The 22,827-nt window shown below is 37.0% G+C and overlaps 1 protein-coding gene across 1 annotated transcript; it reads left to right on the top strand.

The window, feature by feature from the left end:
- Nucleotides 1–3,574: 3,574 nt before the first annotated feature.
- Nucleotides 3,575–22,605, top strand: LOC137967937 (activin receptor type-2B-like). Its single transcript, XM_068814538.1, has 6 exons — nucleotides 3,575–3,709; nucleotides 10,938–11,273; nucleotides 12,547–13,265; nucleotides 15,836–15,974; nucleotides 18,294–18,424; nucleotides 19,494–22,605. The coding sequence occupies exons 1-6, from the start codon at nucleotides 3,652–3,654 to the stop codon at nucleotides 19,689–19,691; spliced, it is 1,581 nt and encodes a 526-aa protein (XP_068670639.1). The 5' UTR covers nucleotides 3,575–3,651; the 3' UTR covers nucleotides 19,692–22,605.
- The last annotated feature ends 222 nt before the right edge of the window (nucleotides 22,606–22,827 follow it).

Here is a 22,827-nt window from a genome sequence, read left to right as displayed (position 1 = left end):
TTTCGCGTTGTTTTTAATATCAGTCGTGCAATAGTCTACTTTACTTTCGTCAATATTTTTTAATCAATTTTGACTGATCACGATCTTCTCTGATCCAACGCTGTGCAAGACTTATCGTTCAGGGTTTCTGCAAACGTTGAAAACCTCAACTTCACTGATATACACATTGAATGGTGTTATAACATAAAACACGCGCGGAGATTTTGCGAGTTGGGTGGCATTTTTCAGAGCCCCGAAGAGGCGACTGATTCAAAATACGAGCAACGAGCAAAATATCCCCACTTATTATATGCTTAAACCTTTCAATATAAAGGGATTTATTACTCTACTATTACGCCACTTGCTAATATTTTGGCTTCTTCCTGAATTGACTGCGAATCATATCGATTGCATAACAAGGCGCGTGCGAATGACGAAAACAACTGACGAAACCATGGCCATTCAAATGTCTTAATTTGCATGAAAAGCTAAATTTCGGCATGGCTTTGCATCGTGTTGAACTTGAAAAACTCCCGTTCCCTCCGTATTTGCTATCTTTTCTAAACCGGTCAAAACGAAACACTGCAGTATATTTCCGTCTCATATTTTTCGCGTTCAACCAAATATGGTAAAATAGTGTAATAGTGGAATAATAAGGTTATTTTCCGGCTTCATATTTAGCTATTGCAATATTCTACTGAGAGTTCTTGAACGGTCTAGAAATCACACATCTCTGTAAATAGTGTCATCTTGTATAAGGAAGTAGTCTTTTGGTGCAGACAGTGAAAACATCTTCCTGTCAATTTTAATGTATGAGGCAATATAGAGTAAGTTACTTATGTGAAATATTGCTCGTTGGTATTTTAATATGGCGATTCTACTGATACTTCCTTTGAATTTGTGTTCAAAGCGACGTTCCACCGATTTTGAGAATTGAAGTTAAAAAGTAAAAGACCTACCAATACTACTCTTAAACGACCTTTGCATTGGGTATGAATGAAGTTTGCTGCAGTAAAAATTTCATCGTTTTGCGGCGAAAGAAATATATTATAAAAATGCAGGCCATTCCATGCATGAAAGCAAAAATGAATTGAAAATGAGAATAGCGGCGAGAATGAAAAACTAAAACAGAAGTAAGAAAGAGAGGAATACCTAAAGCGCTGGAATCCTGAAAAAGAAAGAGATTATAAGTCAATGAAATTAATTTTACAACAAACCGATCTTTTGCCGATTTTGTTTTTACACGCACCATCGCGACTGCACACCTTTTAGATTTTCGCGCCATAAAAAGCGGCAGCGAAAGGGTCAGATTTTCGTGCCATAGAGTACGGTAAGAACAGTGGTTCGCATTGGGTCGCATAGCTCACTAGAATTGCATAGTTTTCCTCTCTGCTTGTCGGCAGTGTCGTAAAAATGGGTTATTCTGCTCGAAATTCTGCTCAAACGCTTAATTCAATTCTGATGGAAGTGTCCTTGATACCCCAAAATATTTTCCGCTCTTGGTACCGTATGTACTCCTTGCACTAATTAGATGTTCACTATGCAAAGATGAATCACTTCATTATTTGAATCACCAACATCGTACTGAGATATCAATTAAAGTGTAATTTCATGTTCTGTCTGAATTGCTATGCAATCCACCTGGCCCGGGTTGCTCGAAGCAAGATTAGCGCTGGCCAGCATTAAATACCATGGTAACCTATAGGTTTTGATACCTCGTAACCAACGGATAGCGCTAACCAGGCTTCGAGCAACCGGCCTCTGGGCGTTAGTCCTAGTAATGGAAATGGACCCACACCAAGAACAAGAAAAACGTTTGGTGATAATTAAACCCACGTCAGAATATTGGCTCCTGCCAACGTAGAATAACATCTCAAATATCCACGGGCTGTTGAAATTTGACCTTGTAGTTCAGTCCCTAAAGCAACGGTTATGTAATCCCCGGCGTGTATAAAAGTTCCTGCATCAACGGATCCTAATTTCATGTCGCCTAAGAATTATTGTAATTTGTTTTTTTATGGAAGATTTTTTTGTTTCCTTGATTGAGTTTTCATGGGTGTTGTTGTAATGTGTTTGTGTTTAAGTAATTAGAAGTTTAATCAGCCTGCCTTGCAAGCGCAGCCCTCGCTCTCGCTCTTCCTCCCCTTTCAGCGCTTGCTACGCAGGCTGAAGTTTAATGCAAATAGGTAATAAGGCCTTTCCTTCAGCTGTTCAGAAGAGTAACTGTCAATTAACGAGTTTGGTCGGGCCTTCACACTTGGATGTCCTTGTGTGTGTGTGTGTTTTTTTTTTTTAACATTCTTTTTCCTTTCAGACTTTTTTTAGCCGAATGCTTTAAACATATCTCTTCTTTTTTTTACCTTTTTATGAATTTTTAAGGACGGTGCCTACTATTGTTATTGCGCATACGTTTTGCGCATCTCGAGATACTCGGGTTTCCTATCGGTGACGCTTACTAATACGGAGATATTTTTGCGCGGTTTAAAAATATCTGGAGAAAGTAAATCTTAGTAAATACTCTTGGTAACCAAAAAAAAAACTGGGGGGAACCATGCATTTTTAAGAGATAATTAAGCTTCAATTTAAGAAAGAACGCCATACATTGCTTTGTATTTTAAAGCTGTTTACGAACATTATTCATGAATTATCTTATCGTGGTTACGCCCAGTTTTGTTTTTGGATTTTAATTGAAACTTGTTAAGATCTACATTTCCTGCATGGCAATAAACCGGGGCAAGAATATCTTTGAATTAGTAGGTACCGTCCTTAAATCCTCGAAATCCTGCACTAGAATCTTCCTTGAAACTTAGTGGATGTCCTGTCGGTGGCAACAGACAAATTTAAATAGTTTGGTTCATTCAGTCAAACTAGGTATATTTCAAATGTATCGGGGGTTGAAGAGGAATAATGGCATAAGCATAACGGAAATTGTGTGGGACGGAATAATGGAATAACAACTTCTTTTGGAATAATCGACTTGTCGACCGGAATAAGTAGATTTTTTCAACAGAATGATAAGTTCTTTTTTACTGGAATGATGGAATAACGAAAATTTTCAAGCAGGAGTAATGGAATAATGAACACCCGATTATTCGTCTTCACACCCCGATAATGTAATTTGGAATAACTTGTGCGCACCAAGCTAAGATTGTTTACGCTATGGCATTTTTTGGCCTCCCGTAACCTCGAAAACTCTTTCGTTAAATGAAGGCGATGAATTTGATGAAACACCCATACTATACCCTTCTCTCCCACCTAAACATTTACTTTTTAATTAATCCTTACAATAGTGTTTGAATGGCTATGCCCACATGACCTTTCAATTAGATCATCCAGGAAAGATGATTATAAATTACTTCCGTAGTCTTGCAGCGAAAAGCTGGATTGATCTGCGGTTAAGACGAGGTTAAGTGCATCCTGTGGGAAATTATATGGAAGTCATAGACAAGAATCACCCCTTTAGCTGGTGATTGTTACATTATTATGTAATCTCACCGTGGGAGTTCCGATCCTGTCACTCATTGCCGTATGAGATTCTCTTTACAAGCGCAAAATAACCAATACTGTGCACAAGAGACACGTGATTGAAAAACTGTCAATCAAGTATCACAAAGAGCATGCATACGGGGTTTTTGGTATAGTTGGCGAAGGTAAGAGCTATGCTTCGGGGATATGAGTGCTGGCGATTTCCAAGCGTTTGTGCTGTTTTTACTGGTCTTTCAATGTTTAGGTAGGTAAAGGGGGGTTTGTAAAGGGATTGTATTAAGTCGTACCCTGTCAGATTAAATCTGATTTGGAATGCTAAGTTTGTCAAATGCCCTGTAATGCGAGCGTTGGAACAGAGACGTACGTGTTCCCGAAGAGTACGTTTTGCGAAATTGTATCCACAGTTATTTCGGATCTAGAGGGAAATGCTTACACTTTATCGTTTGTAAGTAAATAAAAGCGCCACTTACAAGTTGTTTGCTGTTTCTGACGCTTGAAAAGCGCAATTTAGTCTCCCTGTGATCTGTTTTGGTTAGTTCGCAAGGGTTCAACTCCGTGACATGGCTTGGAAATGAGCGATTTTCTGGGTTGTTTTACTCGTTTCGCAGTCGCTAGATCGTCTTATTTAACATACCTATTTTTCGTACAAGGAAAACATATTCCTATTCAATTACCAAGTAATCTGAGAGAGCTTTCATTGCTTTACAATGTTTAGAAACATGTTTTTTCAAAGTACGGTGCTATTCGAGAGGTTGAATGTTGTGACGATTGGTTGGCGTGTCCGGTCGATCGTAGATGCGGTTGTTTTACCGATCATTTCAGGGCCGATACGAAAACGGTTCTCTTTCTTATTCCGTTTAAAGTTTCCTGTGGTGAACAATAAGCGAAGATGTCCCCAGGAAAAAAAAGCTTATTGCAGCCCGTATATATATATATGTAAGTGGTAATACGGTTATCATTGTACTACCGATTTCAAATGTATTATCATTCGAATGCCTTTTCTCTATAGATTTATGAAAACAGTTTCGTATGTTCAGTCGTATTTAATTGTTATGTGGAAAATGTTGCTCAAAGTAAAATCGCTCGGCGTTTTGGTCCGAAGCAATATTCGAATCTTGTTTGTTTTCCTTTGAAGTTAATATGTTTGTGTGATCTTTTGTACATTACCAACTACGATTTTTGCCACCAACTTTCGAAGCCATTAATTGCTCTTGTTGGGAATTCCGTCTTCCAACAGTAATGTGCTTTGTGTCATCCGGTCTACAGTTGTACTGTATCCCCTTAAAGGGTGATCGTGTGTTTTCATTTGTATGTTCTATTTGACTTTTCGCACGAAGTTTACGAGCCATATTTTTTATGCGCGATCACCAGTCATTAACTGATAGTTTGAGTCCGCAGTACGAGCTAGGAAAACACCTAGACGGTTTGTGCCCCCTCTGCAAAATGTTACATAAAGCAATATTGGTGTCAAAGTCGGATGGATTTAATTACGTGATTTTAAAAGCTTGAATTTTAAGTGTTGTTAGAAACAATATTTGCCTTTTGTGGATCATGCTCCCCAAAATCCTCCTTTTTAAATATGCGTTTTGTCTTTCCGCGAGTCATTGTAAATCTTTTAATTGTGGTTTCCCCTAACAAATCATGTTTTTGAAACAGATTATTTTGCGAGTGTATTAGGCTATTATGTCTGACCTCTTGCAGTGTTTTCCCTTGTTCCAAGGGAAGTGACATCTTTTAATTCTGTAAAATTTCCAGCTGGTTGACGCATGAACACGAAATGTGTACTATACCATTAAATTACAAAGTTGAATGACTCAAGATGGTGTAAAAAAAACCGTAATTTTTGTACGCCTAACTTGCATTTAAAAATTACTTTGTAGGCCTTAAAAGTGTTATGAATATCAAACTTTTTTTTTCCAAAACAACATTTCCATGTTACAGAATGTACAAGAAAATTCAGTAAACTTGAAAATCTCACTTGACCTGTCAAGAGAAACTTATGCTGGATTCATAGCCTTATTTGTAGAATTTAGTTATCATTAAAAAAATGATACTGAAATAGTGGGAATGTAACCATTTCTTAATATTTTGGCTGTTGCTGGGGCTTTACGTCTTGTCAAGTTATGATACATTCCCAGCCTGTGGCAACAAACAAATGGAAATGATAATAAATTATACATTTATTTCATTCATCAAGTCATTTCGCGTGAGCCCAACAAACTGAATTGCACCAGCATCGCAGAGGTCATTGGTTGGATTCCCATTGAGGCTACTTGAATTTTCAGGTGTCTTTAAGAGAAACTTGCTTAAATTTTCCATATAAGTGCGATAATCACTTCTACCCTTCAATGAAAATTATAATAAGTACTACCATAGCTTTTGAGTTTTAAGGCACATCATTTTTCTCAAAGAAATTGCTTGTTGGCCCCAAATTTGAGCTAAACTCAAGGTGCATCTTATAGGCGAGTATTTTCTTGCAACAATTAAAATTTGTGCGGGGATGATGATTCGATTCTTTGCCGCCATCTTGTATCTTAAACTCAGCCCAGTCTTACCCTTAATGCGATTCCAGAATGGTGGCCTCACACCAACATTTGTGATGATGGTCTTTAATTCTTAGCGTTGTACAACAAAAGCACCCGCCAGAAAGTACTAATAACAGCAGGAGTTAAAGGTTTTTCTTTTAAGTCTTGTTGAATTTCCTTCTGCTACTTTTCTCGAGTTGCAGTGCAATCATCGAGTATTTTGATGAGATTTTCAGCTTGTGACATAAATGCTATCAAGTTTGAAAGTTAAAGATGCGTCTTATGATAGAGTGCACCTTGTAGCCGAAAAAAACTACAGTAATATATAGATTTGGCCAAGCTTAAAAGTGGAGCTCACGGGTTATTTATTCTTGCGATAAGTTAAGTTGGCTTGAGCCTGCAATGCAATCGTACAGTGACCAAAACCAAAATAATTTTCTCGATTTTCTTAAGGACATTGGAAACTTTTGCTAGCCCTTTTGTTTATTACATTGTATTCTGTTGGGAATTAACCTGCGATCAAGCTTACTTTTCTTTAGACAGTCGTGAAAAGGTATCTTTTCGCACCATGTCTAAAGAAAAGTAGGCCTGTTCGCAGGTTAGTTGGGAATATACCAAGCAAGTCATTGCTGACCTGCTTTTGGTCTCTCTTTAATTAAAGTTCATTAATCTTGCTAAAGAGAGAATCTGAATAAACTGACAAGTAAAAGAGAGGTAAAAACCCTGATGTCATTTTCAATAAAACCTACTGTTTGACTTAGCTTGCCCAGCAACAACTTACTGAACCTTGAGACAAAAGGGAAGCTACAAGCAGTATTTCTTAACTTAACCCTCCTTGGTCGAGCATATTTTGCAAGAGTTTTGTTGGAAGCATTTTCTTTTCTTTCTTTTTTTTTTTGCAATCACCAAGCTTGTGTTTATGGCATGACCAACAGGAAAATTGTACTGATTCTGCCAATGAAGGTCACACTGAGTAGTTACACTTGGTCTTAGTAAAATTACGTGTTTCTTGCTAAATAAATAGTAAAGAATATTGGTTCCACTAAAGGATTTATTCAACTATGATGTTCCCTCTTCAGTGATCTGTGAGGCATTTCTCCCCATGTTACAAAGGCTGTAGTTAATACATTAATTTTTCATCTTGCACACGTTATAGTGCACTGAGTTGTACTTGCCCTGTAGGCCTGTACTTGCCAAGACTAAGTTGTCCAATAAGGTTTGGCTCTAGTGCAAACACTTTTCTTTCTCGCATCTATAGCTGTAACTACTATGAATACTAGTATTCATTCTTTCCAATAACTCTAGTGGAATAGAAGTTGTCCCAGCAGCAAAAAGTAAATAATTTCAAATCAAAAGAGGTGGTTTTTTTTTTTCTGCTAATGTAACAATCATATATATTTGTTATATACCTAGACTTTCGCTCAACAAAACGAGTCATCTCTTCAGAACTTTTTAATAAACTACCGCATAATATTAAAACATCACTAACTATAATCAGTTTTGCTCTGCTGGAAAATCTTATTTGAAGAAACATTGAAGATTTCGTGAAACACTGAAATTTTCGTACATAGGACATTATTTAATTTTCAATTTTCATATTTCAATTTAACCTTTTATAGTATAGTATTTCGTCGTTGTATTTTACAGTTGCTCAGATATTTCTTTTTTTTTGTATAGTATATCATGTAGTTTTAGTTGAATATATATATATATATATATATATTTTTTTTTTTTTGCATTTATAGAGTAGCTTTCAATGTTAGAAGAGCCACTTGTGGATTACATTGAATAAGCCGTTATTATTATTATTAGTATTATTATTATTATTATTATTATTAGCACTGTGATTGGTTAATTCTTTGTATTTGGCCCTTGTCAAATTCAAATGTATCTCGACCAGGATACAATTCCGCAGTTGTTACCCGCTCCGGACGTTCTGCTGCGATTGTTGCAGGAAAAAACTAAATATATAACAAAGCACTTTAATGTCTGGTCCCTCAGGAAACTAGTTAGTTTTGTTTTCCCTCGAGTCTTGATGTTTCCCTCGACTTCGTCTCGGGAAACATGAGGACTCTCAGGAAAACAAAACTAACTGTTTCCCTCGGGACCATGAATTTAGTGTATAATATTCATGGTGATCAAATTCGTTTTCTTTACGTGCATGTACTTGTTTTGGTGTAGCCCAATCTGGCCTGGGTTCGATTCCTGACACATGGGGTGAGTTTGTTGGATCTGTACTCTGCTCCAAGAGGTTTTTGTCTGGGTATTTCCAGTTGTCCCCTCTCCTCAAAAACCAACCTGCATTGTATGACTTGATACGAGTTGAGTTGATTTGATTCAAGAGTTTTGTACCGTGTCCCCAATTTTAGTGCCTCAGTGCTAAACACACTTGACACTTAAATAAATTCATCATTATTAAGGCAGTAATTTTTACAGAATAAAACGGTAAAGAGGAACCCTGCATTAAAGGGATGGTTTCACATCTCTGCATTCAGGCAAAACTCTCATGTCAGCCCCTTTAATTCCATTGTTATCGAAACAATCAAAACCACTGATGCAGGAATCGGAAATAATGCCATAGAAATAGAATCACTCGTTGGAATTACTTTTGCATTCGTTTTTTTGTGTTATGAACCTACTTCATGCGAATAGATAACTCGTGTTATAACAACTCATGCGTAGAATGAAATGCATTCGACTAAATTTGCTGTTTTCTGTGTAAACCCGCAGTACCTTTCACCAAATTTGGGTCTCAGTAGTTCATTGTATTTGCTTTAAATAATACTTTCTTTGATTAATGAACATCATTTGGTTTAGTAAGAACCACAAAATTTACTATTGATTGCACCAAAGCTAATGGACATTTATACGCAAAACCATGAAACTGCCCTTTTAAGTCAGACTGATTGTAACTGAAACGTAATTTTTCCCTTGCTTAGGGTTTAACCTGCTTGGCTAGTCAGTAATTGTCTTCCAGGGGAGCAAACTTCCTTATCAAATTGAATACAACCGTAATTGCATTAACGTTTAGTTGCCCTAATCCTCTGGTTTTTGCAGAGATTAATCTTTGACATTCACTATCATTGTCTTGATCTTTCCCCAGACAATTGTGTTTTGATGATAAATATAATGATGATGTAGTCAAGGCAAAACCTGTAGTTGGTGTCAATTTGCATTTCCAGAGTGAAGAATGTTTTTCTTAAAGCATTGGGACCCTTTGCGTGGACAACACTCATCAATTCCCACTCTGTTTTTCTTTGCATTTAGGGGCAACAATAATAATATAATGTTAGGGGCAACATAATAATAATATAATGTTATTATGTTTAGTGAACATGACTCATATTCTCCTATCAAGAGTTAGCTTTTGAACTTGACAGCATCAAGATACAGCAGGTCACCTCTTAGTGAATAAAACTCAAGTCTTAATTTAAGATTGAACAATAATAGTAATTAGTATAATTTTCAGCGGTGAATTTAAAAATTTAGTGTTATATTCACTGCGCTACCCGGTGAATATAACATTTTTGATGCGCGGCTGCTAAGCCAATCAAGCACTTTTCGTGCCTTTTTATCGTGTTTTAGCCCATTGTTATGCACTTTCTTGATATTCACTAAAACAATTTTATATCTCTCAGATAGTATGTGCACTATGATTGGTTAAATTAGCAGGCCGTATTCTATGGTACTGCTTGCTGTACAGCCCGCTAAATTTAAAATTTCGATAAAACATGTTGTCGTTTCTGTTATATTAACTTGTAAAACCGTTTGAATCTTGCAAGCAATTATTCAAACAGCCAAGAAGATTTAGTTTTTCGGATTTTGACACGGCAGTCTTTGTGGCAGTGGAAACTTCCACTTGACTAGTTTCCTTGTCCACGCACTGGATTAACCTCAGAGATGTAATAAATATCTTACTAACCTCGTTTTCTCGGTCCGTATTGTAAGTTACGGATCCTCATTTTAAAACTCAGCTCGTAACTTACAGTATGGACTGAGAAAACAAGGGTAGTAAGAGGTGTTTATTATACATGTATACAGACTTTCGCTTTTGATTTTGAGGCTGTATTCTTCCTCTCCATGACCAACAAATTTCATTTCATTGTGGATTAACCCATTGACTCCTGGGAGTGAGGCTTAACAGATTTTACTCTGTCTAACGTTTTATTCCTCAACTGGGGGTGGCCTAGGGGGGCTGAGAGGTCATTGGGTTAACCCTCCATTAAATTAACCAGTATAGTAGCCTGTCATCTTTTTCAAGTTATCTTTGTTCTTTCAGAACTCATGTACAACTGTATATAAATCTTATTCGATGGTTTAACATATAATACCCGCAGATATTTTGCGAGCCCCCCAGGGGCGAGGAAAAATACAAGCAAAATGAGCAAAATGTCCAAGAGTATTATATGTTAAACCATCAAATAAGAGATTTATTATACCACTACAAAAAGGTGTTAGTTTGATTCAATTGTATCTGGTAAGAGTGTTTCTAAAAAACGCATCATCTGTCCTTCAGGGCACTTGTGAACGATGTAAACAGCACAGAAAGCCTGCCAAATTAATGTCCTTTATTTGATTGTATAAATGAAATGCAGTGACAAGCTAAATTCTAAGGCTTAAATGTATCGTGTTGAAAACAATTTCTTTCATTGAAAAACTGCGGTTCCGTCCGTATTTGCTCTGTTCTAAACCGGTCAAACTGGGACACAACAGTGTATTACCGTCTCATATTTTGTGCGTTCTCTTGACCAAATATGGTAAAATGGTGTAATAGTGGAATAATAATGTAATTTATTTTTACGCTTATTTTGGATAACCCATTCATCCCTGAAGCAGTTCCTATTGATGAGTCAACTGGTCTGGTATTAGCCAGAGTAAATTCAACAAGTTTCACTCTCAGGACACACAAGGAAGAATCAGCAATATATATTTTTTTCATTCTTTTAGATGTTTACACTTCTACCGGCACTGTTCAGTTACAATGTCACTTGGGAGAAAACTGCAATGATTTGACCTCATGCAATCTAACAAACACAACTTGTGGTGTTGATGAGTTCTGTTATGCCTTGTGGAAAAATGACACTGGTAATCTTGATGTCCAGAGGCAGGGTTGTTGGAAGAGGATTGACGAAAATTGTAGCAGGACAACATGCATGTTTGGAATCAGAGCAAATAACGGATTTTATTTCTGCTGCTGTGATACAGACTTGTGTAATGCTAACAATAAATTGGGCATTGACAATGAGGTGACCACTTCAGCGGCAACATCATCACAATCGCCAAGTAAGTCTCTGGTTGATTTGTAGCAGTTAAATGTAGCTTAACAGAGTTAACAGCAGGAGCGTGTGGTTAGCGGTTTTAATCAGGTTTGTGCATTCCCTGTGATTTTCTGCGTTTCTGTACTGTAGTGCTTAAGTGTATTTATGTAGCTTGGACTCTCTTAAGGTTTGTGCTGTTGCTATGGTAATGGGGTTGGTTAAAAACGAGGCTTAAAATGATGGTTGTTTATTTTAAAAAAAGTCTAGTTGTTAGAATTTTTTCATGATTTGCCCGCTACAAATTCACGTAAAATTCCTTCTTTCAATACTGTTCTTACTAATAAAGTTTTGACAGTGGTAATTTTCGTAATTTGCCATGTATCATTTTCACTCCCATTTTCTGTTAATTATTTAAAATTGGCTGTGTTAGAATTCAATTTTTTGGGTGATAGCTCATTCATGCTGTTTTTTAACTATTTTTTGCCAGATTTCTTGAAATTCTAACGACTGAATAACAACTGAGTTGTATGAAATCAGCGTATTTCTGCAAAAGGACTCAGTCTCAATTTTTCAAGCAACTGCGCATGTGCGGTGTTTAGCTGGGTTCCTTGGATTTCCCTCATTCAAGAATGAACAACATGCAGTTAGTGAATATGTGCTTTTCTACCCTTTTATTATAACCTTCCGTTAAAATTGTCGCAATCAACGCTATGTTCGTTTTGCTTTTTAAACGCCGTGCTAGCTTTGAAACAACTAGGTAAACTGACTGCGCGGAAAGCGTGTTCAGCCACCTTAAGTACTCATTGTAATTACATAAGAGGGTTACTTCAACTCTCTTTCTTTTACTCTTATTCTTGACTAATCAAAAGACTAAACGGTACAGCTGCATATGTTCAAGCAGTTGTCTGAAAAACAGTGCCCCAAATACTGTTATGTAAATCAATATCTCACTTTGTTAGCATGGTTTCACTGGGAAGATCAAGAATTTTACCTCTGACGTCTGCCTTCTTTGCTCCTTTAATGCTTATTACATTTTGTGAACAGCATGTGGTTTGGTAATGTCCTTACCCCCAGAAATTTTGTTAAGGCAAGAGAAGGAATCACACAATAAAATGTGGATTAATCATTTCATAATGTACTGGTTGGTTGTCCAGCTAGGGCATTTAGCCCACTTGTAACCCTGTACATGTATGTGGCTAAGGATCAACCATTTGGTATGTTCCCAAATGTGATTTATTTTTTTGTTGGTTGAATTTTGAGGAAAAGTCTGTTTTCATTTTTTTTTTTTATATAAATAGGAATAAATACATCAACATCTACACCTTCTCCAACTGCAGGCAAAGGCATTCCTTGGAATATCCTACTTCTGTGTGTGCTGCCTATATTTGGAATATCAGTTATATCCATAGTTGGGGTTTTTATGTATTACAGGCACAGAACATCACTTTCATCTCCTGTTTCTGAGGAAGAACCATTACACACAATGCCACCACCTTCTCCAGATCTTGGCATAAAACCTATCCAGTTAGTTGAGGTTATTTCTCAAGGCCAGTTTGGGACAGTGTGGAAGGCAAACTTTTTACAAGATGTTGTAGCAGTAAAAATATTACCAGCATCCTACAAAGCTACTTGGGCATGTGAGAAGGAAATCTATACAGCCTGTAATGTAAAGCATGAAAGCATTCTTAATTTTTTAGCAGCAGAAAAACATTTGGATGGCCAATGTGTGGAGTTTTGGCTAGTCACACAGTTTCATGAAAATGGTTCGCTCGCTGATTATCTTAAAAAGTGTGTAGTAAATTGGCCAGAGTTGTGTGGCATGGCTGGAAGCATGGCAAGTGGTCTGTCTTATCTTCATACTGAATTTCATGGAGCACATTTTAAGCCCTGCATTGCTCACAGAGACTTCAAAAGTAAAAACGTGCTTGTGAAAAAAGACTTAACCTGTTGCTTATCTGACTTTGGTCTGGCAGCAAAATTTCACAGTGGGGGAGATCCTGGTGAGACACATGGGCAGGTTGGTGATGAAAATTGGGCTTTTTTTTACTTTGCTCAGTCTTTGTTCATGTATTTGGTGGGCAGGGTAGGAAGGAATGGATTTTTTCAGAATTCTAAGTCTGTTTTTATTACTTTTGTGGTAGTGCACTAGCTGTGACTATATCACCAGGTTGTAAGAGTGTAAGATTGTAAGTCCGTGGTGACAATGGGCCCACGGCGTGTGCATAACTCACGAAAATTTAACAGGGCTGTTGGAAGTGTGCTTGAGTTTGTACAAATGAGCCCCAAAATCGGCAAGAATTTGTGACGCTGATGAATAATAAAGCAGCTGCTATTTCCAAAATGATGGAATTAACCACCCTGAATTAACTGGTGATAAATAATCATCTAGGAGAGTGAATATTTGACTTTGCAGAAACAATGGTCAACTTCAAGAGTGATAGTGGTCTTTGTGTTGAATTTGCACATTTGTTGTCAAACTTCATAACACTTGAAAGAAAAAGTATCAAGTTGTTAGTAAACATGCAAGATAACTTGATCATGGTGGCCGCTGAAATCAACGTCATTTTCGATTTTGCAGTTTACTCGTGCAGCCAAAAATACAATAGAAAAATTGAATGTAGCAAAAATCTCGCAAAATGATTTTTCGCTGATGGTAACTTTTTGTATTTGCAGTTCAAAATTTATGTCGTTTTCATGTTGCAAATTTTGTTGCTGATGGAAAAATATTTTATTGTCGGCCGACACTTCCTGAAATCTGTATATATCAATATTTATTTACTTTTGCATGAATATTTGTTTTGCATAAAGCAAGCTAACAAAATCTGCGCCTTGCTTGGTTCACATTTTTTGAGCATTAACCCTTTGACGTCCAAACCGGCCTAAACCGGCCAGACTTAGTGTTTTACTCTGTCTAACGCCAAACAATTTTACTCGTCAATGGGGAACCTCTGGTAGTCAATAACTGAGAATCGATAGGGATGGGATGATAGATGACATCAGAGCACTTGTCACGTCAGTTCTGATGACATCATATTGCATCTTTTACACAAAAAGAGAGTACCCAGTCACACAATCCAGGCAAAAGTAAAAAAACTGTGAAAAATATGTCAATGGCATTGCAACATTTGATTTGATTGGTTTATTTTGGACCAATCACATTGCTGCTGGCAAGAACGGTTTACCGGAGTTTGAGAGGAAGGTAAATGTTTGAATTTGATTATTATCGATGTTAAAATAACTTTTTAAAAAAAACAAAGAATTTGGAGTTTTATTGTTGTGAAAGTTGATTCTCACTAGAAATTACAAACTTCGGTAATGTATCAGGAGATTTCAGATTGTAATCTTGAGATCAGGAGATTCGGTCCAAAATCAGGAGTCTCCTTGATTAACCGGGAGAGTTGACAGCCCTGTACATGATAAGCCCATAACATGTGAGCTTCCCAATGTAAAGCCCTGGCCAAACGAGAATGAGAGTTGATGATTGCTGAAACTCTTGAGAGCACATGAGAATGATTGAGAATTGGCCAAACGAGAACAAGAGTTTGTCAAGAGTTTCATGCTCAAGCAAAAGAGAGAGCCTGGTAACCACCCTGGGAAAACCCTTTTCTGACAGCCAATATATTCAGCCTTGGTGTTGTCCTTGGTCCTCGATTATCGAACACTATATTATTTTTTTCCTTTTTTATCTGAGCCCGTTGGGGAAATAAACAGTAACTGCTGACCACATTTTATTGCACAATTCGACATTCATATCTTTTTTCATGTTACACAACATAATAAACACAACGTTACATGGCTGCTTGGGGATACAAATTTTTATCTTCTTGTGCTGATAAAAGTCTCTGCTCACGAGCCAGAAGGCCCATCAGGCCGGCACTTATCTCCGATAGTATCTCAAAAGGGTTAGCAGTAGCCACTTTGCTGCTACTTTTGCTAAACTAAATAAAAGGAATGACAAAATTATTTTGTTTCTCACCCTGAATTGTCTTTCAATCTGAACATAGCGTAATTTAACTGCAGTGTTATGCTCACTGAGCATAACACTGCAGTTAAATTACAAGTCACAACTCCATTCCTTCGATCATTTACCATTTTCAGCGGTTTCTTTACACACACACATTGTGGGCTCATATTTTGTTTTGCTAAACCACTGACGACAAAATGCAGCGTGGCAATTTTGCGACTAAAATTTGTGAAATAGACCTTTTTGCAGATACGGCAGCAATTTTGATTTCTATTGTTTCAGAAGACATTATGGGATGCTCAGGGGGCAAATTAATATGTATTTGCCCCCTGGGCATCCCATAATAGCTATTCGAAACAATAGAAATCAAAAGTCATTGTTATGGTTGTTCCAGTACACCTTGACAGCGAAAGCTGGCTACTGCTCACACCATGGGAAAGGAATTTCATCATTATGTTTAACTGAAGTGGGCAGCACATTCACTCAATAACATAGGTGGTTTTCGTAGTACTTTGATTTGGGGGGAAAAAGTAGGAAGGACGTTTTGTCAGCTGTTGGTATTAACTGTAACCAGTGAGGCTGAAAAAGAAAATTATGCGTAAAGTGGCTTTTTTCCCCCTCAGGTTGGCACAAAACGGTACATGGCACCTGAAGTTCTTGAAGGAGCAATCAACTTCACACGAGAGTCCTTTTTATACATTGATGTGTATGCATTTGCTCTTGTTCTGTGGGAGGTGGCATCAAGATGCTCCGCTGTTGATGGTCTGTATATGTCATAATATTGTTATTGTTATTGTTATTGTTATTGTTATTGTTATCATTATACTATTACTATTAGCAGTACCAGTACATGATACCGCATCCCCACGACAGGATAGAAGGCAATAATTGCCTTTGTCTATCCAGCCCCTCTTTTGTGCGGAAACCTTCATACGTTATAAAATTTAAGATTTTTTTGCTTTTGTTCTTAGTCTGGATGATGTACAAGTTTTTTGCTTTCTTCTTTACAAGGATGTATGTATTCTTGGTTTTCATGTGACGTCATAAAAATCAAAAATTAAAAATTGTGAGTTTTTACCTTCATTAAGTAAAAGACATTATTTTTTTAAAGATACATGTATTTTTGCTGGCCTGCTTTGTTTTGAAAATAGAGCAGTTTGAATTTCACAAATTCACAACACACAAATTCACAAATTCGTGGCTGGCAGATTGAGGTTAATTTGTCTCTGACGCTGGATGAATGTTTGCTGTTGAGTGGCCTTAAAGGGGTGTAATTGAACAAGCACGCTTTGATTTTGTTTGGGAATTTGGCAAAGGTACCGGTGTGAGCTTCTGACATCTTTACACCTCAATGCCTCGAGTCACATTGAAACTGCTCCACGGACTCCACATAAAGTTCTTTAAATTTTTTCAGTTCTAATTCCAGGACTTGAATGCTATTTTCTTATTTCTCCAATTCATGTTTGCATTTGTAAGAAATAATGGTTGCGTGAAACACTTCGACAAAAAGCTCAAAAACGATGTATCGCACAGACTTGAGAACTGGTGAGGTGATTTATGAATTTGTCTGTGACAACATTCCAAGTTGTTGGCTTGTTTCATTGAACAGTTTTGATTTAATTTTTTTGTTACGTGACAGTGACAACAATCTTATAATATTCACTCGACCGTGAGAATTTCTCAGTAGAGTGACCGGTAAACATTGCACAGATATTTTTATCACGTCGATGAAACCGGTTTGCCCAAGTTTCTAAAACAAGCTCTTACTCTGGAAGTCAATCAAGTTGGTTTGCATGGAAGTGAGGTTTTTAACGGCCTGTACCAGAGGTTTTTCTCGCCACTTCACGACTCCCTCTTTTGTCACTCTTTTCATAGCGAGAAAATAACCTCTGGAATCCAGGGTAACAATATCTCAATTTCTTAACTTAATTTATTGAATGATAAGCGATTTTATTTTTTCTTTGTGTGATACTTGCGTGACATGAAAACCAAGAAATTGTAGTAAGAGAATTTCATCATCATCATCATCATCATCATTTTATTTCAATAGTTTAAATTTAACAAACTGGAGAAATACACAACCCCTATATAGCAAAGCTAACTGAGATGTGCTGTATAACTTACAATCAAATTAAGCAAAATAGATTAATAGTAATAGTCAGAATAAAATAATAGGTATACACATGCATTCACATGGATAGAGCAAGAACCTTCTAGAAGGCATTAAACATTAGGAATTAATAATGATAGCTAGAGCGTGATTATAATGATAAATTAATTGGTAATTTTTAAGATTACCGTTGAGTGAACATTGTTTGAAAATTTCCTGTTTTAGGATGTGTCTGATAAACAAAGTACATGTGTGGTGTTATTTTCAATATGTAAGCTTGAAACAAACATGATTGAAAGTTAGTGTGCATCTTATAACCAAGTGTGCTTTACAACTGAAAAACTATGGCATAATTAAAACGCAAAACATGCATTTCAAATTTGGTATTAAAAAAAAGCAAAAACAATGCATGCATTATTTTATCCCTGCATGTGCGTGCATGTTTTTTTTAGAACGGACAACCTTATTGTAGACAAAATTTTTAATTTGATAATAAATACAGGGTTCGTGCTACTCCTTGAAGTCCTTGAAAAGCCCTGGAATTTAATTTTTGACTTTAAGGGTGCTTGAAAAGCCCTTGAAAAAAAAGGATTTTGCGCAAAACTGCTTGAAAACTCCTTGAAGTTTTTCTTGGGTGAAAATTGTTGAGATTGCATGATGCTAAGTTAAAGAGAGATTTCAAAAATTGCCCAAAATTGACTATCAGGAAAACATTAAAACCAAAAATGAAAATGCCTGCATGTGTGTGCACTTAACTTGCAGGATGTGGTAAGGAATGTCAAGGTAGACTTTTCCAGATCAAAGAAAACAATGAAACACTATGTATGGCATAGCAATTTTCTTATAAAGACTCCTTGAAAACTCAATTCCTGGTTCTTGAAAACTCCTTAAATACTCCTGGGATTTTATTGGCAAAATCAAGCACAACTCCTGTAAATATTAATTTGTAAATGAAGTACCACTCTCATTAGGTCCTGTTGAAGAATACAGATTACCCTTTGAAGAAGAAGTGGGGTCACATCCATCTACAGAAGATATGCAGCAAGCTGTAGTGCTGAAAAAGATGCGCCCCAAATTCAGAATAGACTGGTATTCTCACTTGGTAAGACCATGCATAGAGCACACCACTACTAATCCAGCCAATCACTTAGAATTATGTCGCACAAGCAAAGTTGAAAACGGAAAAGTGACTCAAAGTTTCAATGAGATTATCTGGTTATTGTATGACTCCATAGCACATCACAATTTTACAATTCTCCCTATGTTGTTAAGAAAAACTATCAAATATTTTTAAAAACTATCATAGAGACTTGCAAAGCATTTGTTAACTGTAGTTTTTATTGGATTCTATGATCACACTTAACCCTATCATTGGATTACGGACTGAGGACTTTGGACTATGGAATTGAAACTGGATACTGACCAAGATACAGTAAACACCCACGATTATAAGAACCTAGTATTTAAGAACCTTTTAGGCTAAAAATTTCATTTTAGACCCCTTTTACATAAGAACCAGCTTAGCCGAAAAAATTAAAGAGGTTCTTATTTTAGAAAATGACCTTGAAATTTTCCAATGCCTGGAACAAACTTTAAACTGCGCAGATCTTGTTTAAAACATTTTTTTTCATGGTTGTGATTGAAATATATGTAAAGCTACCAGCATCCTCATCAGAGGAAATCAGTCATACCTTATGCATCATAGAGTAGATGTCTTTTGTGGAAATAAGAATCAATTTAAGAACATAGATAGCCTAAAACTACTGTAAATACCATTCTTATAAGAACCTATTTAGCCTTACTTGAAAAATATAGGTTCTTATATGTGGCTGTTTACTGTATTGTAACATGAAAAAACCCACTGAAATACTGTGAACTTAAAGGAGGTTGGCTAAAAATCCCTCGAACAAAGTGTAGGCTACCCATAGCCTCTTGTTCCAATTAGTCCACATTAACATAAAAAGTGCAAAGATTTGTATCAAAGCAGGGTCACCAGTAGACTTGCTTCCATTTCTTATGCCAGGTAACTTAGCTACAACTGTAAAATGGTCCATTGGCAAGTCCCATCTTCTGTCTCTTAATTTGTGTTTCATTTGCCCTAAAAAGTCCCTGCTGGGATTGGTGAATTATCACTTACATTCTCATAACACAAAATTAATTTTCTGAAACAGGGTATGAAAACTCTCCTTCAGACAATTGAGGAGTGTTGGGACCAAGATGCAGAGGCCAGACTTACGGCTCAATGTGTCTTAGAACGGATGATGCAGCTCCAGACAACATTCTTACCAGGATCAGACCAGCTGCCTGCAGTTACCACATTTGTGAATGATACCAGTATCACAATATCTTCAAGAGAGTCAGCAATGTAAATCAGGCCAAGCTCCACTCTGGATGGAGACATGTCATTGTACAATATCTGGTACTATCTTGCCGATTGCGTAAAAGATGATAGCTCTTAAAGGTGTACACTTTTGGCGATATACTTTCTGAAACACCTTTATCAGAGACAGGAAAACTTGTAACTGTTTTCTGGCTGAGAGAGAGTGAGAACCATCCTTCGCCCCAGCTTCATTACCCTGGGAGGGGGGGGGGGGGTACTTTAGGAATTTCTGGGTGGGGATGTGCCGCTGGGACCCTGGAACCCTTAAGCTATACCAGAGCTAGTTTCAGCTGGATTTTGCTACCCTATACTAGAGTAAACTTTCCAAATCACTCCTATCCTAGAGTAGCTGTTTTCCAGAAACTGAGGTCACTAGTACAGTCTAAAGCAAAGCCAAAACAAAACCTTATACCACAATCACTTCTTTCTTAAAAAAGGATTTATTTATACTTGTCCAGTAATGCCAAGCACGTACGTACGCATTATCAAGACAATAAATTGTTTAATTTTAACCAGTATTAATACCACCGATTTCCGTCTGAATTCCGATTTTTGACAGTTAATAATATCCAGTAGCGTTTTATGATGGTCATCTATCAACGTTGTTGAGGCTGAGTCGTGAAAATGTAAACTTGCCGATTTCATTTTTTTATATTTTTGAGTAGCAATTCCTGGTTTCCTTAGTCTAGATAAAATCTTCAACCAACTGGTCAGTTTTGTGAAAAAAAATACCCTATTCTAGACCCAAACGCTCTGATTTATATACCCTATGCTAGAGTAAACTGCTTGAAGACCATAACCTTCACAGTGGCACATACCTATATAGCCCATATATGGCAGTACCCCCCCCCCCCCCCCCCCCCCCCGGGCTCATTACATGCTTTTGCAATTCATCTATGTCAGGGCAATGCAGTAAAACCACTGCTGAAGCAGTGGAAAACATGGCCTGTTTTACACAGGACATTTCTTTCTTACAAACTGTGAAAAGGCATATAAGACAAAATGCCACATTTTAAAGTTTATCCAACGTTATTTTTATCAAAGAGCATCTCATTTTATATTACGAAGTAAAATAAGTCAGAAGAACCCATGATGGACTTTGGAGCTGATGTTAACACGATCACCCCCCAGAGAACCCTAATTGAAGAGTAAAATCATCTGGCGAAAGACAAAAGTCTGTAAGTCTTAGGAAGTAAAGGGTTAATTAATGGGCATTGAAAAATATTTTTATCCATACACTGATATCATGTAGTAGATTCTGGGTTGAAGTTTTGCATTGAAGCTAAACGCCATGTTTTGTGTGAGTGCGAAGGTTTAAAAGACCAACTTCCCTGGCATTAAGGCATTTATTTAATCCCATTGAATCAAAATGACATTAACATTGGTAGACTGCAATACTCATTTATTTACTCACTTTTCATGTATTTACATTTATCTTATTTACGAGATTGATCTTATTTATCTCTTGAGGTAACCAGAATTGATAGGGTCCAAGGGTCAAGAGTTTATTGACTCATGCTGGCAGCTAACATTGACACTCGTTTGGCTTGGCTTATCGGAAATCTCTCATCATTAATTAAGAAGGGGAAATTGGCTTCTGAGCTGAAAGAATGTGTGCTGTAGTTTGGGAGGCCAAGTGGCTGAGGAGAAAACTGAAATGTCTTTCTCCTGATGATCTTGACAAAGCGTTTGCTTTTTTAAAGGTTGTTTCAGCAACAATCTCAAGCATAGCAAATATTAACGACCTCTGGAATCTTTTTGAGGGGGTTCCCAGAAAGAAACAACACCACTCTGCCTTTGAAATGCTTTGTGGACTAGTCTTTGGGGGGGTAGGGATTATTACAAAAAGCATCAACTTCTTGTTCCTGCCAATTCTGGTTCAGAGCACAACAGCATACAGTGTCACATTCCAAGGCACTATCTGACACATTATGGTCTCTTAGTGTTAAAGAAGTAATTGATTTGCCTTATTTTATATAGTGGTAATTGTTTCGCTGGGGTTTCTGTTTTCTGCCAAAGCCACAGGCGAAAGACAGGCGAGAGGATGTGATGGTGACAAAACTTTATAATCCTCTGCCGAGAATTTTTGATCAATGCGTTCATTGATTACGTAGCACCAATACGTTTCAGTTCACCTGCTCTTATTTATCTTATCCTTAAACAATGCCTATTTTTATTTTCATTTTGGATGCTTGTATCTTTGAGGTGCTGCCAAACCCATTGTACCTGTTTCACCTACAAATCTTTAATTTATTGGCTTGACCTCGTTGCAAAAACTTGAGAAGTCTGTTGTTTTTTATTTTATTTTTAAAATTTGATTTGTTCGCTGGTTTTTACATCCATTCTGGCCTTCTCTCTGTAACGCAATGTCACACTCGCAGTAACGTAGCGTTGCGTGACAGAGGGAACTCCAGAACTGGGATAGTTTTTACATCGAGGTAGAGAGCCTTTCTCCGAAAATCAGTTGATGTTGTGTAAGAGAGACAAAAGATAACTTTCTATATGTATGTGGCAAACAATAGCATTATCAAGCAAAAGAAACTATGTATCCGTGAGCTAGTCAGTGACCCTAAGGCAAAATACTGCCCTAACGGAACAATTATCTGCGAAAAAAGAAACTTGTACTTTCCAGTTTTATCAGTTGTACACCAGTCATAAATGACACAGGTCAACGAGAACAATACCTTGTAAGTGTAAATAGTTTTAATTATTTTTACTACCCATTTATCACAATGTCGTCGTATCTGAAACTATAAGCGTGTAGTATTCATTCGTATTTGTGTAAAACTCTTATACCTGTACATAGTTTTACTTGTGGCTGGTAAAGAGCATATTAAGTAAGCAGTGAACATTTCATGTTTAGAAGTTCCTCAAGAGGTTGAACTAATAAACTTGAAGCCGCTGGTCTTCGCGTCTTGTGATTCGCTCACCAACTTAAAGTGCCCCTGTGATCAAAAAATCAATTCCTCTTTTTCTTCAGATTTTGAAAGTGTGTTTGCCTAACACCTGACTGGCAAAACTTTGAGCTTTTCTTTTTATCCAAAGGCCGTTTACTTTGAGTGTAAGTTTTGGATTTCACGGTCCCACATTACTCACGTTCAAAACTGACTGATTGGACCTCAGAG

This window comes from Montipora foliosa, chromosome 8 (genome assembly GCF_036669935.1).
Source record: "Montipora foliosa isolate CH-2021 chromosome 8, ASM3666993v2, whole genome shotgun sequence".
NCBI classification, from domain to species: Eukaryota; Metazoa; Cnidaria; class Anthozoa; order Scleractinia; family Acroporidae; genus Montipora; species Montipora foliosa.
The sequence above is the reverse complement of the archived record's forward strand: the minus strand, read 5'-3'. Positions and strand labels throughout refer to the sequence as shown.